The 26,173-nt window shown below is 42.6% G+C and overlaps 1 protein-coding gene across 4 annotated transcripts; it reads left to right on the plus strand.

Moving 5' to 3' along the window:
* The first annotated feature begins 1,219 nt into the window (after nt 1–1,219).
* Nucleotides 1,220–8,466, plus strand: BCL6B (BCL6B, transcription repressor). 4 transcript variants are annotated; one of them, XM_027857226.1, is made up of 9 exons: nt 1,220–1,297; nt 2,002–2,192; nt 2,570–2,791; nt 3,915–4,277; nt 4,629–4,720; nt 4,983–5,162; nt 5,276–5,406; nt 5,666–5,803; nt 6,407–8,466. In XM_027857226.1, exons 2-9 carry the CDS (start codon nt 2,014–2,016, stop codon nt 6,524–6,526), a joined length of 1,425 nt encoding a protein of 474 aa, XP_027713027.1. In that variant the 5' UTR covers nt 1,220–1,297; nt 2,002–2,013; the 3' UTR covers nt 6,527–8,466. The 4 variants fall into 4 exon arrangements, with proteins under 4 accessions (XP_027713027.1, XP_027713028.1, XP_027713026.1 ...); XM_027857227.1 differs by having other exon boundaries at nt 1,267–1,342; XM_027857225.1 differs by lacking the exon at nt 1,220–1,297 and adding an exon at nt 1,306–1,523.
* The last annotated feature ends 17,707 nt before the right edge of the window (nt 8,467–26,173 follow it).

Here is a 26,173-nt window from a genome sequence, read left to right on the forward strand (position 1 = left end):
CAATGCTGCCACCTTGTGGATGAAATCATGCACTACGGGGCAGAGACTCCTCACTGGACCAAAGACAAACAGCTCTACCTTGATCTTAGCAAGCTAGGATCCCGGGTCCCGGAGAAGGAGCGAGGGTTGGGACGTGGGAGAGCCCTCGTTTAGATGGGCATCGGTCCAGTACTAGATTCGAAGTCAAGAGAGACCTTCCTTCAAGTCCTGCCTCAACATGTGACCATGGGCAAGTCTGTTAACCTCTCTGAGCTTAAGTTGTCTCACCTGTATAAGATTAAGAATAATAGCTATTTATAGCTAATAACAGCTAATAGCTTAACTCACAGAGTTGTTGTTAGTATCAAATAAGATAATGTATATAAAGCTCTTTATGAGCTTTGCGATTAAATTGATATATAAATATAAACTATTGTCATTATCCTTGAAGAGAGTGGAGCCTGGCAGGAGGGGAAAAGTCAAGAACTTCGAGTCGGAGAGATGCCCAGCGTTCCCTCCGTTTCTCTCCAGACTTCCACCCGGCGTGGGGGGTTTCCCCACCCCCTCTAGGGGAAGCAGCTGGACGGTCCGTCCTGTCCCAGTACAATGGCAGGAAATACACTAAAAATCACATCCGCCCCTCCCTTCACTCCCTCTCCCTATCAGGGTTCCCCTCCCCGACTCTCTTTCCCTGGTTCCCCCGGGAGGCCCGGCCATGAACATTTTCTGTAGCTACGTGGCAGCCACGAAGGGTTTAGAGTTGAGGCCAACCTTCCTGCTAGGCACTCTTAGACTGCATCAACATAACCTTCTCCTGTTCTCAACAACCCTTTTTCCACCTCCCAGGATGGGATGTTTGGCTCCAGTCGGAATTTTCTTCTCCCTGCCAGGAGGACACTGTTAGCTGGCTATACCCTACTTCCCTCCCTCTGTTTGCAAGCTCCTAATAGGTCCCCAAAGGCCACCCCGCCCCAGTTCTCCTCGAAATCTTAACTGTTCTTTTCCGTCTTTCAAAGAGGCACTTCGAACCTCAGACCTCTCTAACCCTAAATCCCGGTACATATTAACCTTTAACGTCACTCCTCTTGGGCCCAGCAGGATCACACTTTTCACATGCCACTACCCCCGTTTCCAAGGTCCCACCCCCAGTCTCCACCATCTAGGCAGGCAGGAAGGATACCAACCCAAATACTTCCCCCCCCCCCCCCCCCCAGTTCCCCCCCCCCCAACACCCCGCCGGGATAAAGGAGCCAGGACTGGGAGTGATACCCCGCCCCATCCCAGCAAGAGAAGAAACCGAAGCCCCTGCCGGACAGGGGTGAGAGCCAGAGGGGAATCTGCACTCCAGGAACCTTCAGTGGGGGCAAGTTGGGCTAGAAAAACAGGGATCCCCGGGAATTCAGCGTAATGTCTAGGAGGGAGTGAGACTAGCAGAATTCAGGGATGGGGTGGGGGGTGGGGAAAGAAGATAGGCTAGGAATTTGAGAGGCCTGGGTTTCTGGATGGATTTGGGCAAAGAGCAGGATCCTGGGAAATACAGTAAGGTAGGTGGAGAAAAAGGAAGGAACAAGATGCCTAGTTTAGAGCGAATCCCAAGTCTAAGCTTTTAGAATGTCATTAACCCACACTCCTTCGCTATCTCCCGTAAGTGTAGAGTATCATAAGTAATTGGCTGAATCTAGAGTCTTGCAAAAGCGGGGTTTTTGAATTCTTTTCCCCTGCATGGGATAGAGAATTGGGGTTCTGATGGAGGATGAACCAGGACTTGGGAAGAGCCGAACTTTGATACACGAGAGATGGAGGAGGAGGACCCTGGACTTCAGCACTTAAGCTATATGAAGTCTGCAGGGAATGGGGGAGCAGAGGTTAGCGTTAAGGAATCCTCTATCTTGAGAAGAGGTTGGGGAGGGAGGCCATCCCAGGGGAACAAGGAGTACCCAGGTTAGGAGTATGGCTATTCAAAATCATGAGGAAGGAACAGACATCCTAGGTCTTTTATTCCCACTTTTCATTCACTCGAAGGCCACCTTCGCCATGAGCTCAGCCGCGACCGAAGTGGGGAGTCTGGGATACGTCCGAGAATTCACACGCCATGCATCAGACGTACTCTGGAACCTGAACGAGTTACGCCTGCGTGGGATCCTCACAGATGTCACGTTGCTAGTGGGAGGTCGGGCCCTCCGGGCTCACAAGGCGGTCTTGATCGCCTGCAGGTTCGAAGGGGCGACTTTGTGGGAAGGTGGGGAGAAATGTGGTCTTTGATCAGGGGCGGGACCTGAGTGGGAGAAGTCCTAAAAGAGGGGAAGTGGGGGAAGGGCAAATTAGACAAGGTGTGAGGAGCTGGAGAAAGCTTTGCTGGATTGGGGAATGGGGCCAGTAGAAAAGTTAGGCTTACTTGGGAGGAGCAAATATTACTTAAACGCAGAGTTCAATGTCTGGATTTCAGGGTATATGTAGCAGAGGGTAGTTTTTGTTTTGGCCCAGTCTGGGAACCGAACTGTCTTCGAGACAAATACGGGCAATCTCGATTTCGAGGTTGTTTTGGCCCAAGGGAGAAATATGATTCACCTCCGCTTTCTTTGGCCTGCAGTGGCTTCTTCTATTCGATTTTCCGTGGCCGGGCAGGGGTGGGAGTGGACCTACTATCCTTACCTGGGGGCCCTGAAGCTGGTGGCTTTGCCCCTCTTTTGGATTTTATGTACACTTCACGCCTACTCCTTTCACCGGCCACGGCCCCAGCGGTCCTGGCGGCAGCCACCTATCTGCAGATGGACCACGTGGTAGAGGCTTGTCACCGATTCATCCAGGCAAGGTGAGGCGGGGCTCGGAGGGAACAGGAGAGATGGCAGTCCAGTAAGACTGGACTCTTGCAACGGAGGTCATCAGAGGAGTTGAGGAACAGGGAGCAATCTCAGCCTGGGGAATATTTAAGAAGTGTAGAGGTCTGGAAAAAGCTGGAGGTTCCAACCCCTTGGAAACAAATCAGTGTACCTCTCCAAGCCACAGTTTTCTTTTCTGTAAAAATCCCCATTGGCCTGATAGCAGGAGTCTAGTAGTTCTTGTTTGCCATGAAAGAATCTAAATTAGTTTCTTTCTTTTTTCTTTTTTTCTGGCTAGGCAATGGGGTTAAGTGACTTGCCCAGGGTCACACAGCTAGTTAAGTGTTAAGTGTCTGAGGCCAGATTTGAACTAGGGTCCTCCTGAATTCAGGGCCGGTGCTCTGTCCACTGTGCCACCTAGCTGCCCCCAAATTAGTTTCTTCTTAATCAAAAAGTAAGCTGTCCATTCAAGTGGACTGACTGGGAGGGTTGGATTTAAAGTTTGGTCAAAATTGGTTAGTCTGTCTCTCCCACTTCTTAGAGTAACTTAGGGCAATCAACCAACAAGTATTTATTATGCATTTCTAAGTGCCAGGAGAAAATATGTACATACAGAAAATTTAGAGTAATTGGGGGTAGGTAGTATCAGGAAAAGCATCCTGTTGAAAGAGGTACTTGATCTGAACTTGAAGGAAACTAGAGATTCTCAGAGGTAAGGAAAGGAGGAAGTGTACTAAGAGCTGTGTACTGCCTGTACTCCGGGCATGATGTACAGCACAAAGACAAGAGAGGGAATGTTGTGCATGAACAAGGCTGGTTTAGCTGGAGAGTAGAGAATGGGAAGGGGAAGTGATGTATAATAACGCTGTAAAGGTAGGTTGGAGCCGGATTGTGAAAGACTTTAAATGCCAAACAGAAGAGCTTGTATGTGACCTTCGGGATGATAGAGAAGCCACTGGAGATCATTCAGCAGGGCAGTAACATAGACCTTGTTTTAGAAATATCACTTAACTCTGTCTTAGAAATATCACTTAATCTTATCTGTAAATTGAAGGAATTGAACCAGAGGATCTTTACGGCCACCTCCTAAGTCGTATAATCCTAATCATTTTACAGCTATGAGCCCATAGGCATCTCCCTGCAACCACTTGATGCAGAATCACAGGCACCTCTTATGCCAGCAGCCCCTCCAGAGGGTAGCCCTCGCCGATTTGAGGGGCACCCGGACCCCCCAACAGAGTCTCGCAGCTGTTTCCATGGCCCTCCCAGTCCAGACAGCCCACCTAGTCTTGACCCTGGAGCTTGCAACTGGAAGAAATACAAGTTCATCATTCTCAACTCCAGGATGGCCCAAGCAGGGACCCCAGCTGGGAAGGCTGACGCTGCTGCCGAACCAGCTGCCTCAGCAAAGCCCGTCAATGGCGAGGAGGCTTCTAGTAGCAGCGGGGAGGAGGGTTCCTGTTTGGGAACTGGGAGCAGGTTCGGGGGGGGCCTTGGGAACTCTGAAGGTTGGGGGAGGTGTGGAAGGTGACATCTAAGGGGAGTGGCCTCAGTCAGGGAGAGGTGGGACCAAGTGGTATTCGGAGGGGCATGGTCCTACGAGGCTTGGGGAGGAGGTGTCTACTGAACATTTTGGGGTATGGCTTTAGTACGAAGGTAGGATGAAGAAATCCAATCACTAACCCAGGGGAGCACACCCCCAAATACTAGAAGGGAGCTGCAAGCATACTTCTAGTCTAGACCAGCCCTAGATCAAGCACAGCTTCTCCTAAAGGAATGAGAGGTGCAGTTTTTTTTTCCTCAGAACTTTTGCTCGCCCCTCCCCACCAGGCTCTCCCCGGCGCTTGATCCCCCCTTGCTGCTCACGCACCCCAGTCAAAGAAACCTCGGATCGTCTTCTGAAGTGTCCTGTCCCCGACCAGGTGAGAGCCCTCCTCCTTGCTCTGGGACCCCAACAGAATTCAGAACATCAAGTTTCTATGCTTCGAGACAATCACAGGACGAAGGTTAGGCGTTTTCTACCGGCTGTCACAGAGAGGAGTGAGATCAGCCAGGGACTGAGCCAGGGACCGAGAGGGCGAGGCTCAGGAACAGAAATCAACCACCAACTTCCTTCCAACCGGGGAAGGAGTAAGAAAAGACAGAGTATCCTAAAAACCGTTACTCTTACCATTCCCTTCCCAGGAAATAATTTTTTCAGCTGCCAGGACTGTGACGGAGGGACTGGCTGCCCGGCAGAGGTGGGGTCGCGGGCACTGGCCCCCCTCAGTCCGGGAAACGAAGACAAACCCTACAAGTGCCAGCTCTGCCGATGTGCTTTCCGCTACAAAGGCAACCTAGCCAGTCACCGCACAGTGCACACAGGTACACAGAGCAAAAGGAGGGAAGAGAGATCTAGGGAGTGGGAGGGAGAGCCACGGCCCATCCCGCTGAAGTTTAACATGGAGCCCCGATTTCCTCTTTCCTCCTCTTCTCAGGCGAGAAGCCTTACCACTGCGCTATCTGCGGGGCGCGTTTTAACCGACCTGCCAATCTCAAAACACATAGCCGCATCCATTCCGGAGAGAAGCCTTACAAATGCGAGACTTGTGGCTCTCGCTTCGTGCAGGTACCGGGGTGGCGGAGAGGAAGGTTGGGAGAGATCTAAAGTAAGAATGCTAAAATGATCCAGGGTTTCAATCCTGGGATGGGCAGACTGCACTTAGCGGGCTCGCTCTGAGTAGGCTCACTCAAAGGCCCCAAATCGACGAACGCTTGGTTCAATATGTGGAGGGTCCGAATGAAGAAGAGGTTGGGAGAGGGTGGAAGGTGGGAAGTGAGTTGGAATTATGACAGAGCCCCAGTGCTATCCACTCTTGCGCCCGCAGGTGGCACACCTCCGTGCACACGTGCTGATTCACACTGGGGAGAAGCCCTATCCTTGCTCTACCTGTGGAACTCGCTTTCGCCATCTGCAGACGCTGAAGAGCCACGTGCGCATCCATACTGGGGAGAAACCGTATCACGTGGGTATTAGGGGTTGGGGTACAGCCAAACTCTCTCGGAGGAAATCTGCTCTCTAGTGCTAGATGAATTTATGGGGGTGATGGATGAGTTGGGAGCAGAGTAGGGGACTTGTAGGTTGGAGACTTTTGGAAGTGAGGTGTGGGAGCAATAGATAATGGTTGTTAGGTGGGATGTGGGAATCAAGATGTGGAGCTAGACCACCCACTCTTTTGGTCCACTTGAGGGGGGTGTAGGGAGGCTGAATAGAAAATAACTTGTGGGGGCAGCTAGGTGGCGAAGTGGATAGAGCACCGGCCCTTAAGTCAGGAGGACCTGAGTTCAAATCCGACCTCAGACCAAACACTTGACACTTACTAGCTGTGTGACCCTGGGCAAGTCACTTAACCGCAATTGCCTTAAAACAAATGTTTAAGAAAACACCTTGTCATTCAGGAATTAATTAGGGAGTGGAACTGATGGTCTGGGATCAGCACTCCAAGTAAAATTCATTTATTGTAGAGTTTAAAAGGGAAAATGGCAGGTTTGACTACAAGCTGTGACAACATTTGCATGAGATTGTGGCATGTTCCCATTCTGACTCTATGTTCTCACCCATCAATCAGTGTGAGGCCTGTAACCTGCATTTCCGCCACAAGAGTCAGCTGCGCCTGCATCTTCGACAGAAACACGGTGCTGCCACCAACACCAAAGTCCATTACCATGTTCTGAGGGCCCCTTGTTGAGGGTCAGGCCACAGCCCAGCTTACTCTTACCCTTTTCTGGTTCCAGAGCTGATATTAGTCTAGCTTTTCACCCTGGGGAGAGCAGGGGTAGTAGATCAACTAGATCTGTTTCCATTTTGCTGGTCAAAATCTCTTCCCTTTCTGATTTTTTGCCTAGTTTCCTAAGAATTGTTAAGTTGTCTGACAGGGAGCAGAACTCAACACCTAGCACCTAATTTCAGTTCTTCTGTAAATATAATTTATTGGAGTTACTGGGTGAGGTTGAGGCTTTTCCATCAGGGAATTCCCCATTTCCTCATTTCTCCCCTATCCCCATTAGGGAATTATGGGGCTAGTAGTGATCCACAGTAAGGTGAGGTCACAGCTCTGCTGGCAGAGTCAAGCCTGGGGACCCCCTCTGTACCAAAGCTTGAATATTTCATATAAATTCTTATTGCAGTCATTATACTTAAAGAAACTTAAAAAAAAAAACTATTTTACAAGAGGTAGAAACCTCTATTCTAGAGTAGTTTAGGAACCCTGTGGGGGTAATGAAGCCAAACCAAGTCATTCTGGAAAGTAATGGGTCTTGGATGAAGGCTTCACTCTGTTCTTGTAGAACAGTCTGACCCTTTGGGTAATCTAGACGTAGAGAAAATAAACCCTTCACTGTGGCTCTTTAAGAAGTTTTGGGGCCCTGTATTACTCCAAAATGGGGGCTGGTAACCTCCAGAAATCTCATTGACCCATACTTAATCACCTAGAAGAGGGGGGCTGGATCCTTCATGGTGATTTTGAATAAAAAAATTATAAGTTTTTTCTTATCACTGTAGAGTTGGGTCTGGAACCTAACCTGACTTTTTAAAAATTAGCTCTGGTTGTACAAAAACTGGAAACCTTCACGTTGGCTCTAGAAAGGAATCTAGAATTCCTTGCTACCTAGAGTTCAGCCCGCTTATCTGCGGGGCTGCTGGAACTCCAACTGTGACATTTTCCAGTTCTCTCTATTGTCTTCTGGAATGACAAGGACTCAAGGGTGTTTGAGGTAACACCTAAGAGTCTGTTTGGGTCTATGACCTCTTTGCCTTAGTGTTTTCTCTGTCAGAGAAGTGAATGACCATTTATTTTGCCTTGATTCTGGATGTTGCCTCATTGGTCTCCTACTGTAACTAGAAAACTCTCCTTTTGCTCAAGAAGTCTTGGGTGCTGTGTAACATTCTTGTTGTTGTTGGGCTTTTCTTTTAAACTTAGAAACTGTTCTGGAATGTCATTTTTTTTTTTCCTTTTGGTCATGAACCACAAAAGGCATCAGAACCTGAGGCTATAAATAAAAGATGCGGGGAGAGGAGAGAGATACTCTGGGCTTCTTGGAATTTAAGATTTTTCTTATGATTGACCATTTAAGGGACTGATTGTAATTGCTGAGTTGAGGTTAAGGGCTTCCAAAAGGACAGTCTGTCAAGGACAGCCTGTGACTGTTGGACAGAAAAGTAGACTTCTGTGTATCTGGGCCCAGAATTAGAGAAGACATTTACAACTGATGTTGGTTTCAGAAGCTGGGGCCAAATGAGACCTGTACTTTGATCTGCTAGTTGAAAAAAAGGGTTTGGAATAAAATCAATTCCTTTCAAGGTAGAGAAGGCCTATTACAGTTACACATCTTACAGCAAAGCTGTGCCATGGATAGACTGATATTCCCCTATAGGTTATTTGTGGTGGTGTGGGAGAGATACACCCACTGTAATTGGGCAACTGAATGTGGTGGGGTTTAGGGCTTAAGTTCACTGGCCCTTCTTCCTCTATACCCAAGTGAAAATAGAAAGAGGAGAGAGACAAGAGACCAGAAGTGATATTTAGAGGGAGAATGAAGGAGTAGGGAAAGTGAATGGAAGATGCATCAATGAATGGAGATCTAAGCTGGCATATTGTTTGAGCCTTGGAATAAAGAAACATCGATGTCATTTGGTGTTTGTTGGTTTCTTGATCAGATCTGGGGTGGGGAGCCTGTGCTTAGGTGAATTTTAGCTTACGCTCTCCGGACTAACAACAGTAGCCCCTTCCGGCTCATTGCTTGTGATATCATAAAGCTCCGGAGCCACCTGCATCCTGTCCCATGTGAGGTAACTTCCTGTATGAGTTGAGGTGGAGAGGAGGAAACCAAAAAGCTACCTCTGTCAAGGGGTAGCAGTACCTCTTTCCTGGAATATTATTAAACATCCTGATTTGTGGGTCTTCTTTCCCTTATTTCCCACCTCTTAAATTCTTATTCTTCTCCAGTACCCAGGCATCCCTTCTCAACGTTGTCACTTCAGGATATATGTTTATGTGTGTTGAAAGGGAAAGCGAAGTATATTGCATAGGTCAATTCAAATAATCGGTTTGATGTATTAAGAGCCTGCTGTGTCAATTGCAGGCCTAATATGAGAACAGTTTGATAACACTTAAGGAAGTTAATGCATTCTTGGGAGAGGCACAGTGTCCAGGAGTAGGGAGATGGTAACCCTGTTGAACTCCATTTGGTCAGATAACATCTGGAATACTGTGTTCAGTTTTGGGCACCACATTAGAAAGGGGGTTGGTCATATAGAGAATATCCAGAGGAGGGCAACCAGGATGGTGAAGGACCATAAGTTCATGCTATGTAAGAAGGAACTGGAGATGATCAACTTGGAGAAGAGAGTTCTTCCACTCAAACTCAGCTAACTTATTTGCCATCGCTTAGAAGAGGGGATACAGATATTCTGTTTGGCTCCAGAAGTCAGAACTAGGAGTGATGACTGGAAATTACAGAGAGGATTGATGTCAAAATAAACCTTTCTAATTAAAACTATCCCCAAGTAGAATGGACAACCTCAGGAAGTCATGGATTTTCTGGAAGTCTTCCCACAGAGGCTAGGGATTCATTTTCTGGTATGGGCTGACCTAGATGGTCTCTAAATTCCCTTCTAACTCTGAGATTCTGTGAGTCTACCTGTAGTGTGCTGTGCTGGGCACAGATAAGGAAGGGTCCCTGCCCCTCCTCATGGATCACATAGACTAAAAGGAATATACACAGGGCAGAGAACCTTAACTTTCTTTCTGAAATGAACCCCTTTGGCAGTCTGTTGGAGCCTGGATTCCTCAGAATAATAAATGATAAGGCTTTTTTTTTAATAAAGCATTTATTAAGTCCTCTACACAAAGCACAAAAGATACAAGTAAAAAAGTAAGACAGCCCCTGCTCAGGGAAGTCACATTTCTAATGGGGAAAACAACACATATGGAAGATTTCAGCAGTTAGATGGAAAAGTCCCATGGTTCTTAGGTGTATATGTTAATGCCTCTTCTTTAATGTCATTTCCACTAATAAAATGATACCTGTTTCTGAAGTTGAAACATTTGACAGTACCAAAAACTTTGGTGCCAAGAACTTTTTTTTTTTCTGGAGCTTCAGTAGCTGTAGCACCTGCCAGGAGGCATCTCCACAGGGTTTGCTTCCCAGGATGATGTCTGAGGACAGTGAAATGGAAGCATTGCTATTCCCATGGCTTTGGGGCCCAGGGTCCCCACATTCATGGACTCCAGGCTAAGAACCCTTGATACAAGGGAGCTAAAATACAAAAATAATTACAAGTGCATAAAAGAGGTCATAAGTGCTATTCGAGTTCCAAGGGAGAAAAGGTCATTTCTCCTTGGGGAAATCAGGGAAGGCCTCATGGAAGAGGTGGCTTTTGAGTTGAACTTGAAAGAATAAATTAAAAAATTGGAGGAAGTGGGTGAGGTAATTCCAAGGCATAGGGAACTGAATGAACAAAGGCATGCTAGCAGGAAATCTCAGGATGTGTGGACCAGATGGCAAATAGGGAAACTTGGCTGGAATGATTATTTCCAGTTTATTCTGTATCTATCTTGTTTGTACATAGTTTGCATGTAATCATCCTTATTAGATTGTGAGGAGGAACTTCCTTGAAAGCAGGAACTGTCCTTTTCCTTTCTATGAATCCCCAGCACTTAACACATAGTAGATGCTTTATAACTGTTTATTGACTGACTCTAGGGTGGTGGAAATTAGTATGAAATAAAGCCCTTGTTGACCACCCTCCCCTGTCTCTTGAATTCTCAAAAAGTACTGCACACATCCTTTCCCTTTTCCCATCAGAACTGATATGAAGTCCTGATCATTATACCTTTCTCTCCTCAACCTCATTTTGAACATCTTTCAGTTTGGACAGTCCTGTGCTGAACACTGGTGGGGAGATCCCAAGAATACGTTGTCCTTGCCATTGAGGAGCTCAGAATCCAAATGGGGGAGTCAATGGCAGAACAAAAGTGGTGAGGGATGAAAAAGGAATTAAAGAGGGATTAAAGCAGAGTAGGGGTCTGGGTGGGGAGGGGAACAAGAGCTGTGAGGGAAGGTAAGCCAATATTATCTAGAACTCAATTGTTAAGGATCCTGAGGAAAGAGGATCTGTGGGTCCAACATCTGGGTTCATTGCCCATCTTTCTCTCCAACCTATGACGAATCACAGACTCAAAGACAGAGAATTAATGAAAGGACCCTTGCCCTGCAGCAGAGGGAAAGGTTCTCACTCCTGAGAAGACAGGAAAGAGTCAAAAAAAGGGAAAAGGCAGGGTACTTGGGGATGGGGGATGTGGCCCTGTGAGTGCAGTCACCACCGCCCTTCTCAATTGTTTTTATTACCTTTGCTGATTTCCTGGTTCTTAGAACAGAAGTGATAGGTCCAGGCATCCTGGGCCATAGATAGGATTTGGAGGTTCTATCCCCCAAATCCACAGCTCTGCCTTTCTCTCTTCCCCTCAGAAAGTGAACTTTAGGAATCAAAACTGTCTTTGTCCTGATTCTTTGGGAGGGACCTGCTACCTCTTGTTTCCTTTCAGGAAACATTCATAGTTCCCTCCCTTCCCCCTCCACTACCATGCCCCCTCACAAAAAAAAAAAAAAAAAAAAAAAAAGACTTCTGGACACTTCCTAGTGAATGGAAACGAGTTTACCTAAATCTGTCCCTCCATACTTCCCTATTTCTACTAATGGCACTACCAGCCTCCCAGTCACCCTATAGAAACCTCAGGGTTAAGACTTCTCTTAACCCTCATTCCCGACATCCAGTCAGCTGCCAACTCTGTCCATTTTGCCCCCACCACATCTCTAAATTTGTCTCCATTCCATTTTCAGTCACCACCCAAGTTCATGTCCTTCCCAATTCTCTCATGGAATATTGTAATAGTTTCTTAATTAGCTTTCCGGTTTCTAGTCTCTCCTCACACTGGTCTATCTTTAACACAGCTGAAAAAATAAACCTCTAAGGCACAGGTTTGTCCATGTCACCACCCTGCTCAAACACCTTCCAGAATTTTCCTCTAGAATAAAATACAAACTCCTCAGTCCTTCGTTTGAGACCCTCTACTCTGTGGTTTCAACCTCCCTTTCTGACTGTATTTTGAAATATTTTCCCCCACTCCCTACTTTTTTTTCTCTATTGGTTTATGGAACTTTATTTTTTAAGTGGCTGGAACAAAGTTATTATGCTTCACTCTAATTAAAAAAACAAAACAAAACCAGGAATCAAAATCATGATCTCAGACAAAGCAAACAGTAAAAATGAACCAAGACAAACAGGGAAACTATACCATAGTTTATTCAACTTATTAAAGAATAAAGAAATAACTCATCCATTGACCATGTGTTTATCATGTGTTCAGCACTATATTAAACAGTATATTGGAATATAAATACACTATTAGCTCTAATAAGATTTAAATGAAAATTATGAAAATGTTAATACTTTACTTTGAAATAAAAAGGATATTTGACTTCTAATTTCCATTTTCAAGAAGAGGTTATTCCTTTAACATCATGCATCATTCTAGATGTGGGTACAGAGAGTCACTCGAGTTCATAGAACTCCTGGGAGCCCTGACAACAAAGAAGAGAGTTTTCTATTGACTTGAGAGAGGTAACCATTGCAGCTGAATTGCAGACAGGGTTCCTAGAAATCTAGCTAAGCAACCCATCCAAAGAGAAGGGGCTTCATGAGACCTCTACAGAAAGAAAAAGAATTGCAAGATCCTGCAGTGCCAGGAGTTGTGAGTTCAGTCAGTCGATAAACATTTATTAAGTAGCTATTATGTGCCAGGCGCTATACAAACTGGTGGGGATATAAATGCTAGATGAAAAAGAGAAACAGTCACTGTGAACATGTGTATATTTGTGAGTTTGTGGGGGAAATGTTTTATAGCTATTGTTTTCACTCTGCCATCCTAGCAAATGCCTTTGCTGAAAGTTGATTGTGTCTATTAGCTGAATGTTAATGGGATACATAGCAGTGGGCACTTGTGAGCTACATTGTATTAGGAATAAGTACTCATAGTGTACCTTCTAGAACCTGATAGTCATAACCACCTTTTAGGTCAATGGTGTCAGACTCAAAGAGAAACAGATTCTTCCTGCTACATATTGACTTAAAAAATAATAAATTAATATCACCAAGTTTTGTCATATTTTTATTTACTTTATTAAAACATTTCCTAATTACATTTTAATCTAGTCTTTTTGTGTGAGTTTGACACTTCTACTCCAGGGTCAGTGAGTGACAGTTGAGAGAGTACCCCAGGGGGAATGCTATGCATAAATGTAATGGGATATTGCTGTACCATAAGAAATGATGAATATGAAAAGTAAAGAGAAGTATGGGAAGACTTATTTGAAATGATACAAAGTGAAGTAAGCAGAACTAGAAAAGGATATAGGAAGTGCCTGCAAAATATACATAGAAAGAACAACAACAAAAAGAAAGATGTATAATAATTACCCAACTTGGCCTGGGAGAAGAGCTAAAGAAATGTACTTCCCATGAGTTGTTGTTTTAGTTTTTCTGAAATGCCTTTTCATCTTATTTTATTTTTTATTCTTTATAATAAGGGATGACTCTTTTAGGTAAGGGAAAAGGAGAGGGAAAATTTCAGAAATGAAAGTGATGGGCCAAGAGTTCCCACTACTAGGCATATATCCCAATTACTCTACACTATACTCTGTTCTTCAGAGAAGGAAATGGCAAACCACTCCAGTATCTTTGCCAAGAAAACCCCAAATGGAATCGTGAAGAGTTGAACAAGACTAAAAACAATTAAACAACAACATCCTCTGTTCTTGAGTCCTTTTCTCACTTGACCTGTCACCATTCACATTGATAAACCCTAACCCTGGATTATTCTCATCATTTAAGCACAAAGCTGGAGCCTCTTCTTGGAATAGGAAGCTCATGGAGCAGCAACTTGTTGTTATCCTTTTAAATGTACAGGTTGTCTTCCCTATGAGAATGTAAACTCCTCTCCGTCCACATTTCCATTCTCTTTGGTAAGTCACAAGGCCATTCTAATCTAATCCTGGTGAGGAATGCTAGACATTCTGAGCCAGACCTGATATGGGCCAGTCCAAAGGTTGAGGTTCAAGCCTGGAATGGAATAAGATATTTGTAGAACATCTAGCAGTTAAAAAAAGGCAATCTCCATAGTCGTATATGGAAAGGATATTTTGCAAAGATATAATTGAGACAGTTAGATAGATCACTGGATAGAACACTGGGCCTGGAGTCAGGAAGACCTGAGTTCAAATGCGGCCTGAGACACTCACTAGCTGTGTGACCCTGGGCAAGTCACTTAACCTCTGCCTTAATCCACTGGAGAAGGAAATGGCAAACTACTCCAGAATGTTTGCCAAGAAAACCCCATAGGGGGTCACAAAGGGTTGGACATGACTGAATAACAATAAACACAGTTGGGTGCAGCTTTTCTGCCTCTGCATTTGCCATGGTGACTTTAGGGCTATATTACTGGACAGTTCTAACTTTGGGGAGGCAATAAGCCTGTGTCTGGCAGTATTGGAGGTAACAGAATAATAAACACGGACAGCACAAGAGACAACCAGCAATATAATGGTCCCCTGAGAGAATGTCGAAATATATAGACCAGTTTCACCTAGGGCTCTAGGGTTAAACCCTAGGAGTTAGGAGGGTTTTCTCAAGAACCCTGACAGATGTTCTTCTTATCATGGTTATTGGTTGTTATAGACTCCCTATTCCCTGACACTCAACAATATTGGAATTAGGCCAGTTAATAACTCTGTAATGGCTTTTAAGTGTTCAAGGAAAAGGAAGAGTTCATTGATTCAGAAAACTTCATTGTTGTCTTGTTTTATGGAAAAGCTACCCCAACCTTCAGAAACCAACACATGATCACTCAGCAGACATCAACATCAAGGCAAGACCCTTTACCAGCAAAAAGATAAAGGCTCAGATAATGGTTAGCATTTTTTTAATTGATAAAATATTTTTTAATTAAGGTGTCTACATTTTTTTAGCATGCTTAACAGAATATAGTATATTGCAAAGTAACTTTTATATGCACTGGGAAACCAAAAAATTCATGTGACTTGCTTTATTGCCTTACTTTTTTTTTTTTTGCTTTATTGCTTTATTGGTATATTTGCTTTATTGTGGTGGTCTGGAACCAAACCCGCAATATCTCCAAGGCATGCTTATATAGCTTTTCTCCTGAACTCTGTAAAGAGTCTTGAATTCAGTCTGTCCTTGGTTCCTGATATAGGCGTTGCCTTCAGCTATTCTGGGGATATTGCTAGGATGCCATTGGGAAGAAGGGAAATCCAAAATCCTCTGGTCCTCCAAAGTTCATAAGGTCCTCCTCTAGTCAATGGGGGAGGTGGGGGAAGGGAGAGAGAAAGAGAGAGATAGACAAACAGATAGACAGATAGACAAACAGATAGACAGACATGGGGAAAGGAGGAAACAGGAGAGCAAGTCTGAAGCCAGGGCTTTGCCCAAGGATTCCTTCTCAAGGGATTAGCTGTAATATTCACTTTCCTGGTTCACAGTTTGCTAAATTTGGATGACTAAATCTCTCAGCCAATCTAAACACACTTCCTGTCAGCAGGTCTCCAGGTCATGTTCACATCTAGTGAGCAATTAATATGTCTTCTCCCAAATAAATGTATCAGAGCTTAGCTTCTTGACACTTTTAATGGAGTGGGGGATTATTTGATTGATTTACTAAGTCTACCCCTACCATTATAGTGAACTGACTGCCACAGGAACTCATTTTTATAAAGCTATATGTGCACAACTCCATCTTTTAGCCACCTGCAAATGGGACAAAACATTATTTCTATCTGGAGTTTCTTATTTAACTGGCTTTGCAAAAGTTCTACATATATCATGAGGTCCCCTAGCCAATGGAACTCAGAAGAGTTTCAACTAGGCCCCATTGGACGATGCCTTCATCAACCATTTTCCAGTAATTTATGAGGTTGTTGTTTAAATTTCTCTTGCATCACCTCAAGTTTCTGTAATGAAGGCCCACCCGCTTTTCTATCCTATTGTCAAATAAGGAATAGTAATAAGGTAAACCTGAGGCTCTTTTACTAGCACAGCAAGTTCATAGTTCTCAGCCTTACTTCCCTTATCCCTCTGATCTTAATGGGGATTTAACACATTTTCCAGCAAGACCTGTAGGTTGGATATCATACTGATTCCCACCTATCATCTCTCTGTCTGCCCCATCAACACCGCCCCCTTTCAATTGTGTCCATGAATTGCTTTCTTGAGTCTATCCATAACTGATATTCTTCAGTTCAAGGGGTCATGTTTATTGAAGCTGTTTGCTCCTTCAGATGACTATCCTATCCCTTCACATCCGTCTGTCCTCAGTGTGTCTGTCTGTTCCCAGCTGGATGAACTCTCCTTCTGGTCTTGTCTCTTTGTTAACTTTCTGCTACTACTATTCCAAGGACCCTAAAAAGCCGTTGCTCCCAGACCTTTCAAAATTCACAAGATCAACTGAACATTTCCATCTCAGTATGTTGAGGTTTAGAGGTTTAGGAGTGCTGGGACCCCAAAATCACGACACGCCAGGGTCCTGCCAGAATGAATTCGACCCAAGCCTTCTTTCAGCCAAAGACAAGGTTAATTAAAGATCTGCCATATTGGCCAGACTCTTAGGGAATCTAAACATTTGTGATACTTATATTGACAAGCAGGTATTAGCAAGTCTCAGCCATTGGCTAGACTCTCAAGGAATCTGTGCATTGGATAGACTTTGAGAATCTCAGCATCTTAATGGAGACAAGATGGACCTTATATACAGAAAGACTGTGGGAGAGATATAGGAGTGGCCAAGTGGTTTGGGGTGATTGGAGGAGGGATCTAAGAAGGATCTTGATGGGAGTGATTGGGAGGTTGAGAATGGGTTTAGATAGGATCAAGGGTGGGAAGTAGCAGGGGGCCTTAGGGAGGTAATAGTCAATGGAGGGCTGAGCTACACTAAGGGTAACAGAGAATTGGGAGATTGGGAGATTGGGCATAGATTAGGTGATAGTGAAAGGCCAGTTGATAGGATTATAGCCTCAGGTGAACACTACAGACTTCCTTGACCAAGTGGGAGAGTTCAAGGAGAGCCCAAGCCCTAGGAACCAAAGACAAATGAGACCCAAATTCTTTTTGGGGTAAGGGGCAAAAGTCTCGGCTTGGGTTGTACCCCATCGAGTATACTTAGTCAAATAAGGAAATACAAAAGAGGCAGCCCAAATTTGAGCTTAGGTTTTCCCAATGTAACTCCTATCCCAGAGGCCATTGGGTATGGGACTCTCTCCTTATTGGTGTAGATGAATGCCCTACCCTGTTGTGAGAGGTAGGGTAGAGTTGGTGAAAGGTGAGAGAGCTTCATTTCTCAAGGAGTCCCCCCACTCCTGGCTTCCAGAGAGAAATTCAAAGAGGACAACTCCACTTCAGGTTGCTGAAGGAAAAGACCCTTGAAAGACATGAGAGGAGCCAGAAGTCTCCATCAAGTCTCTGTCCTCAGCTTGTTATACTGGAGATTTGGGGAAGTCTCCCCTTGGGTGAGATCCAGGACGCTCTCTCTTGGTGGAGCTGAGTTATCTTGATCCCAATGGAAGAGTTCCTTCGCTCTATATTGCTTGGTTTTTATTCTTCTACATATATCTTCTCTGATTTCTGTTTTGCTATGATTTGGATAAATGTGTTTCTTGACTATTCAGTATGTATCTACATTGTGGAACTGGTATTGGGTAAGAAAGGGGTCAAGCCTTGGCTATGGAGCTTGGAGCCCTTCTCCCTCCCAAAAATGATGAAATGATTAGAAGTTAGACTGAACTCAATCAACCCCTAGACTCACAATATTTAAGGGAGGAGACAGATGCAGTTCTAATCTGATATACCTTCTCTGAGGAGAGCAGAGTAGCCTCTGGCCTCCGACTTCCTGCTTCCCTTCCTGGCAAGAATTAAAGTTTCCTTTAGAGAAGAGTAGGGGGAGAAGTTAGAGATATCTAGTCTGACTCCCTTCTAGCCACACACAGACAGCCCTTGCTACTTGTAGGCCCACTTTTCCACGCAGGGAGCTCTAAGCTTACACTAGGTAAGACAGTTGTGCTCCAACTGAATAGAAGCCAGTGTGGAGAATGAGATAGATATGCTACTCATGCCCCAACTTGCCCTCATGAGGCAGTTCAAAGCCATCTTCATGCTTTGAAGTCAAAAGGAAGAGTAAGGTGTGTGGGAGTGGGTGGGTGGATGGGGTGGGGTGGGGTTTCTTGTTTTAAATATCCATTGAGTTCTGGTTTAGCAGTCAATTGAGGAACTTAATCATCTCCCTTTGCAAGCCCCTAAGTCATCACTTCTCCTGTTGAAGCTCAGGAGCCAATTAAAGGACTTTTTATCATCGCACAGTGGCAAGATCCTATATATATGGCAGGAAGAACCTCTCCCCCAAGTTTCCATTCAGTGCACTGGAAAAAGGCAGAGAATATCTGACTTTGCTCTATCCAACCCATGTTACAGAAGACATGGGCTGGCATACAAATTGCAGCTAAGATTTAATTTTTCCTTTTGGGTTGGAAAAGAGAGCAGAAGTAGTGCTCCAGGTGGTGCTCTAGGGCAGTGGCATCAAACTCAAATAGAAATGGGCCACTAAACCATAATAATAATAATAATTCCGTAGTAAGAGCCTTGTGGGCTTACTCATTATTTATTTATTTATTATTTATTATCCCTATATTGACTTAGAAGACCACATAATAATATATTTTTTATATTTTTATTGATGTTAAGTATTTCCCAATTACATTTTAATCTGGTTCCCACCACTTGGGAGAGTTGTGGGTCATATGCTGTCCTTGGGCAGCATTTCATACCTCTGCTCCTGGATACAACCTATCGCCATATCTGCTGGCCACAATGCCCACCCTGAAATGCCAACCTACCATTACTCTGCTTCCCCCTTTTGGGTCTCACCCAGAATGGAGTGCTGAGGCTGTACTCCTTCCTTCAAGCCACTATATGCTTTCTTAGCAGAAGTTTTCCTTCAAAATCAAAAGACCTGGAAATATGGGGAACTCTAGGTGGGTAACATATGTTGCCTACCAAGTCTCCATGAGAACATCTCTGTAGGCAAGGCAATTTTATTCAGGTCTCAAGAAGGGTTTTTGTTCTGTTTTAAGTCATAATTGGGATTTCAGCAGTGTGGGGAGCTCCTGGTAAGATACTTCCTCTATCTGAAAAGGATCCATATGTACAAAAATATTTATAGCAGCTCTTTTCAGGGCAAAGAATTGCAATCTGAAAGGGTGCCCATCAATTGGCAAACAGATGAACAAGTTAGGGAAACACATGTCATGAAACACTGTTGTACCATAAGAAATGATGAATGGGCTGATTTCAGAGAAACTGAGAAGATTTGTATGAGCTGATACAAAGTGATACAAAGCAGAACCAGAGGAACAATTTATACTATGACAACAATACTGTAAAGACAAACAACTTTGAAAGACTTAGGAACTCTTATCAAAACAATGACCAATCACAATTCCAGAGGACTCATGATGAAACATAACTCAATACAGAGAGGTCATGGGCTCAGAGTTCAGATTGAGGTATACATACACACACACACAGATATATGTGTATGTATGTATATATATTTATGGAGATATACACATAAATGTATGTATACACATACATTATATGTATACATATACAACACATCTATATTACATCTGTATATTAGTGTATAGTATATACATATATACACATATACATGCACACACAAACTTTAGGCCCCTTTCTAAGTTGTAGAATATTTATTTCTTATGTCAAGCCTCTCCCCTTATGTGTGTGTGTATATATATATATATATATGATATTTACATGTGTATATATATACATATATATGCCTCAATCTGAACTCTGAGTCCATGACTTCTCTAAGTGTGTGTGTGTATGTGTGTGTGCACACACATACACACATACACACACACACACACACACACCCCTGGATATGAGAAGACTAATGCAGGCAATTATTTTGCTTGACTTTACACATATGTAATGGTTTTGCTTTTCTTGCTTTCTCAACTTGGAGCTGAAAATAAAATAAAATTGATTTTTTTTTTAAAAGGAAGAGATTCCTCTATCAATGCAGATGAGCACCTTCTCTGTAATTTATAGTGTTATAGAGTTGCCTGAGGGTACTGAAAGATTAGGTGACTCATACAGGATCACAGAGCCCATAGGTGTCTGAGGTGGGATGTAAACCGAGGTCTTCCCGATTCCAAAGCCAGTTCTCTCTTCAATACGCTATCCGGCCTCTCAGCAGGAAGTTTAGCTGACGTAAATCAGTCACTACAAGGAAAAGGATAAAAATAGCCTGGAAACCACCTCCCCCAAACCACTGCAGGTTAGGTCCCAGAGAGGTAACTATTACTACTCCGCTGCTATGGGTCAAGCAGGTTGCTCAGCTGCTAAGCTGAGGTCACTGGTGTCAGCCTCCACGAAGCAGATTGTTCAGCCACTGGTTTCCCGCCAGACTGGGTCAAGCGGGTCATGTGGTCACTGGGCAGCTGCTGCCTCCTGACTGGTCTGAGCAGGTAATTGAGCAAGTAATCCGGGTAATTTTCTCAGAGTATGGCATCTCTGCTAGACAGATTCACTGGATTCCCTTGACTTAATGAGAAGCCTCAGTCTTTGACCATCTTCAGATGCTGGTTCAGCTGGGTGGCAGGAGCCAGACTTTAGACTCCTTCAGAACCTCAGAGATCTGGACTCTAGGCTCTCTGTTACATAATCCTTCCTTGTCTAAAGCCAGTTTTCTTAGTAAGGTGCTCTGCCTTGGCTTTTGCCGGTTGAGTCAGTTACATTTCCCAGGTTTCTTTTCGGTCCTTCTAGTAGATGACTGGCTAGGGACACAAAGTAGTCTGTGCTAAGGAGCAAGTTCTTTCTATACGTGCAATTTCCTGTTCAAGCTTTCTAAGGTGTGGAATGTTTATTTTGCATCTCAAGTTCTTCCTCTTTAGATTTTTTTTTGTGCTTTTTTTATATCTAAATAGATATTTTTATGTCTATTTTTTTAATCAGCAAAAATCTGCCTTCTTACCTTCCCATCCCCAACCCCAATTGAAAACTAAAGAAAGCCAATGCATCCAAGATTAGGAGGGAAGCAGAAAATTGAGAAAGAATTTTTACAACCAGTATCTCTGATAAAGGCCTCATTTCTAAAATATATAGAGAACTGAGTCAAATTTATGAGAATACAAGTCATTCCCCAACTGATAAATGGTCAAAGGATACGAACAGGCAGTTTTCAGAGGAAGAAAATAAGGTTATATATAGTCATATAAAAAAAACATTCTAAATCACTATTGATCAGAGAAATGCAAATCAAAATGACTCTGAGGTACCACATCAACTATCAGACTGGCTGTGAGGAATGCTAACAGTTTGGTTCCCACAGAATTGATAAGAAAACAGGACAGGGGGAGATTAGGTTATTGATTACACAAGTTAAGGGAGTACATCAGGGGATGTCCTTAAAAGTATCTTGTTTGTCCAGGTTTTCCAGTTCCTTTTTTCTTACTTTTTTCTTACTTTCCTGCTGAACCAACAGTTTCTTGTTTGCATCTTTTTGCAAACCCTGTTGCTGGGGAAAAGTTTCTGCGCTTAGACTGTGAGCTCCAAAGACCAGCCAATGGGAAGAGGAGGGTGGGGGAGGGTGGGGGTTCCACCTTAGGGTCCACATAAACTGGCTTTGAGTTACACTTCCTGGAACCCTGGCTGGAGCCATCTTGAGCCAATGCTAGGTGTGTCCTTTCTCATGAGAAAGCAATAAAACTCCTTTTTGCATTTCTTAAGAAAAATCTCTGATTTGATTATTTTGGGGGTCACAAACACCACACACATTGGCTAACATGACAAAACAGGACTAAGATAAATGTTGGAGAGGATGTGGGAAAATTGGAACACTAATGCATTGTTGGTGGAGTTGTGAAACCATTTTGGAGAGTAATTTGGAACTATGCCTGAAGGGCTATAAAATTGCACATACCCTTTGACCCAACAATACCACTTCTGGGTCTGTATCCCAAAGAGATCATAAAAATGGGAAAAGGACCCACACATACAAAAATATTTATAGCAACTCTTTTTGTGGTGGCCAAGAATTGGAAGTTGAGGGGATGCCCATCAATTGGGGAATGGCTGAACAAGTTGTGGTATATGAATGAGATGGAATACTATTGTTCCATCAGAAATGATGAGCAGGCAGACTTCAAAAAAACCTGGTAAGACTTACATGAACTGATGCAGAGTGAAATGAGTAGAACCAGGAGAACATTGTATACAGAAACAACCACATTGTGCAATGACTGATTTTTATAGACTTGGCACTTCTCAGACTTAGCTCAGCTCTCTAAGACAGCTCCAAATGACTCATGATGGAAAATGCTATCCACATCCAGAGAAAGAATTTTGGAGTCTGAATGCAGATGGAAGTGTACTATTTGCTCTCCTTTTCTTTTGTTGTTTTGTTTTGTTTTGTTTCTTTCTCGTTATTCCTCCCATTGGTTTTAATTCTTCTTTACATCATGACTAATGTGAAAATATGTTTAATATGAATGCATTATATAGAGCCTATATCAAATTGCACACCATCTTGGGGGGGGGAGAGGGTGAGGGAGAAAATTCAAAACTCAAAATCTTATGGAAGTGAATGTTGCCAACTAAAAATAAATTTTAAAAAACTAATTATCAAAGAAAAAAGAAAAATAAAGAAAAATAAAACTAGTTATGAATATGTCAATTAAAACAAATTTCCACATTGGCCATGTACAAAAAATATTTGTCTCATTCTGTACTTTAAGTCCTTCACCTCTCTATCAGGACGTAGGTGGCATCTTTCATAATTAGTCCTCTGGACTCGTGGTTGCTCATTATATTGATAAATGTTCCTAATTCTTTCAAAATTGTTTGCCTTTACCATATTGCTGTCACTGTATAAATTGTTCTCCTGGTTATATTCATTTGATTCTGCATCAGTTAATACAAATCTTCTCATGTTTCTCTGAAACCAGCTCCATTGTTTTTTATAGTATTCCTTCACGTTGATATACCATACTTTGTTCATCCATTATTCAACTGATGGGCACCTCCTCAGTATCCAATTCTTTGCCACCTCAAAAAAGCCATAAATATTTTTGTATATTCTTAGTTTGTTCCTCTAGTTCTCCCTCCCCACCTTGTCCCTTTTCCTACCTATTTCCCCATTGATTGAATTATACTTCTGTACTCAGCTCTGTGTGTGTGCATGTATGTATATTTTTTCCTTCCTTTAGATAGATCAGATGAGTTGTTGTTCAGTCTTTCAGTCATGTCCAGGTCCTTCAATTATCTCTCAAAGTCTGTCCAAATTCATGTCCATTGTTTCCATAATACTATCTATCCATCTAATCCTCTGCTGTCCCTTTTTCCTCTTACCTTCAATCTTTCCCAACATCAGGGTTTTTTCCAATGAGTCCTGTCTTTTCATTATGTGGCCAAAGTATTTAAGTTTCAGCTTCAGTATTTGACTTTCCAATGAATAGTCTGAATTAATTTCTTTTAAGCATTGACTGCTTTGATCTCCTTGCTGTCTAAGGGACTCTCAAAAGTCTTCTCCAGCACCTCAATTCAAAAGCATAAATTCTGCAGTGCTCAGCTTTCACAACCATACATTGCTACTGGAAAAACCATTTCTTTCACTATATGGACCTTTGTCAGCAATGTGATATCTTTGTTTTTTAGTATGCTCTCCAAATTTGCCATAACTTTCCTTCCAAGGAGCAAGTATTTTTTTTTGTTTTGTTTTTTTATTTCATAGCTGTAGTTGCTGTCTGTAGTGAGCTTTGAGCCCAAGAATATAAAATCTGACACTGCTTCCATTTCTTCTCCCTCTATTTGCTAGGATGGAACCAATTGCCAAGATCTTAGTTTTTTTTTATGTTAAGCTTCCACCCAGCTTCTTTTCTTTTTCTTTTCTCTTTCTTTCTTTCTTTCTTTCTTTCTTTCTTTCTTTCTTTCTTTCTTTCTTTCTTTCTTTCTTTCTTTCTTTCTTTCTTTCTTTCTTCTGAGGGGCTCATCTTCTGATGTTATCTCTTTTATCATTTTAGTACTGTCCATGAGTTTTTCTTGGCAAAGATATTGGAGTGGTTTGCCATTTTCTTCTTCAGTGGATCACCTTTTGTCAGAACTCTCCACCATCATCCATCTGTCTTGGGTAGCCCTACACCGCATAGCTCATAGTTTTATTAAGCTAACAGCCTCTTTGCCACTATCCAGGAGGGGGGATCAGATGAGGGTGAGGTTCAATTGTTAGCTGGTCTCCTCACCCCTTCCTCCATGTTTGTATAGATAAATCTCTACGTACTTTGATTAGATGAGATAATTTCCCCTAACCTTTCTTTCTCTTTACCCCCTAGTGCATTCCTCTTCCCCCTTCTTTCCATTCTTTTCTTAAGGTCATTAAGACATAACAGAACCGTTCCCAGGCCTGATCTAATTTGACCCCTGATGATGATAGAGGGGACACATATTTGAATGTAGGCAGTTTTATCCTTGTTTAATCTCTTGTCATTCATTGTTCATTGATGTTTACCTTTTTATGTTTCTCTTAATTCCTGTGTTTGAACTACAAAGTTTCTATCCATCTCTGATCTTTTCATCAAGAACACGTGGAAATATTCCATTTCATTAAAGGTTCACTTTTTCCCCTGTAGTATTATACTTAGTTTTGCTGGGAAAGTTATTCTTGGCTGTAAGCCTATATCCTTTGCCTTCTAGAATGTTGTATTCCAAGTACTTTGCTCCTTTACAATGGTGGTTGTTAAATTATGTATGAGCCTGGCTGTGGGTCCTTGGTGTTTAAAATCTTTGTTTTGGTCTACTCAAAATATTTTTTGTTTGACCTGGAAGCTCTGGCTTTTGGCTATGATGTTCCTGAGAATTTTCATTCTTTAGGAGGTGACCAGTAGATTTCTTTTATTTTTACTTTCCCCCCTGGTTCCAAGATATCTGGGCAGTTTTCTTTTTTCTTTTAAGATTTCTTGAAATGTGCTGTTTAGGCTCTTTTTTTTTTTTTTTTTTTGGTTGTGGCATTCAGATAGTTTAATGATTTTTAATTGTTTTTCTCCTTGATCTGTTTTCCAGCTCAGTTGTTTTGTTATGATACTTTACATTTTATTCTATTTTTTCAGTCTTTTACTTTTTTTCTTGTTGTCTCATGGAATCATTGGCTTTTATTTGGTCAATTCTAATTTTAAAGGAGTCTGTGGCTTGGGTAAGGTTTTACATGTGCCTCCCTCCCCATAAAGATAAGGCACCCTATGTGTCAAACTATTAATTCCCTTTCCAGTTCTTTGTTCCATAGCTCTCATCTTTTCCAATTTTTTTCACAAGTGTTCTCATTTCATTAATAAAAATATTTTTAACTCAAAAAAAAAACAACTCATCTCTTTCAGGAATTAAAATTTGTGCCCAAGGTGTGTATTTCTCTGAAGCTTTGCTTGTAGATGTTTTGGAATCATTCTCCTCTTCTGGGTTTGTGTCTTAAGCTTCCCACCATAATAACTCTTTATGTTGGTATTCCCACTCTTAGATTTTATGGAAATTCTATAGAATTTTATAGAAAGCTTAGTAAGGGATATAAATAAGTCAGATTATCCAAGAGCATTTAAAGATGAAGCTAAAAGGAGGAAAGCCAACAACAACAAAAAAGGAACAATCTCTCAAGATTTCTATTATAAACAGTATTATCAATAAGAGTGGAAATATCACATTTGAACTGTAGTATCACAGTCCCCAATGTGCTACCTTAGGAAGTAAAAATGGCACTAAAGAAAATAAAGATGGGAAAAGCATCTAGAATAGACCAAGTACACACCTCCCTGTTGGAGGGCACATTTTTGAAGGTGTTGAGGGATAGATTACTTCTCAAGATATCTAGGGCAGTGCTCCCCAAATCCCTCAAAATATCAATGTTAGCTATTGCTTTAAAAAAAGATTGAGAAAAATCAGCAATTTACCAAATTATATTACTTTCCCATCCTTACAAATTAATAAGCACAATCTACAATCCCTATTTGCCTTGCAAACACTGGGCACAACAAACCTGTAATGACTTCAATTCAACCTTTCTGAGGCTCAGTTTTCTCCTCTGAAATAGGGGTAGCTCTTTGCAGTGTCTAGTTCAAGGGATTGTTGTGGAGATTCATTGGGATTAAGTATGTGAAAGTAACTTTAAAAAATACTTTTAATGAACAAAAATCTATTTTTTCTTTCT

Source organism: Vombatus ursinus, unplaced genomic scaffold, assembly GCF_900497805.2.
Source record: "Vombatus ursinus unplaced genomic scaffold, bare-nosed wombat genome assembly UNPS02011916.1, whole genome shotgun sequence".
NCBI classification, from domain to species: Eukaryota; Metazoa; Chordata; class Mammalia; order Diprotodontia; family Vombatidae; genus Vombatus; species Vombatus ursinus.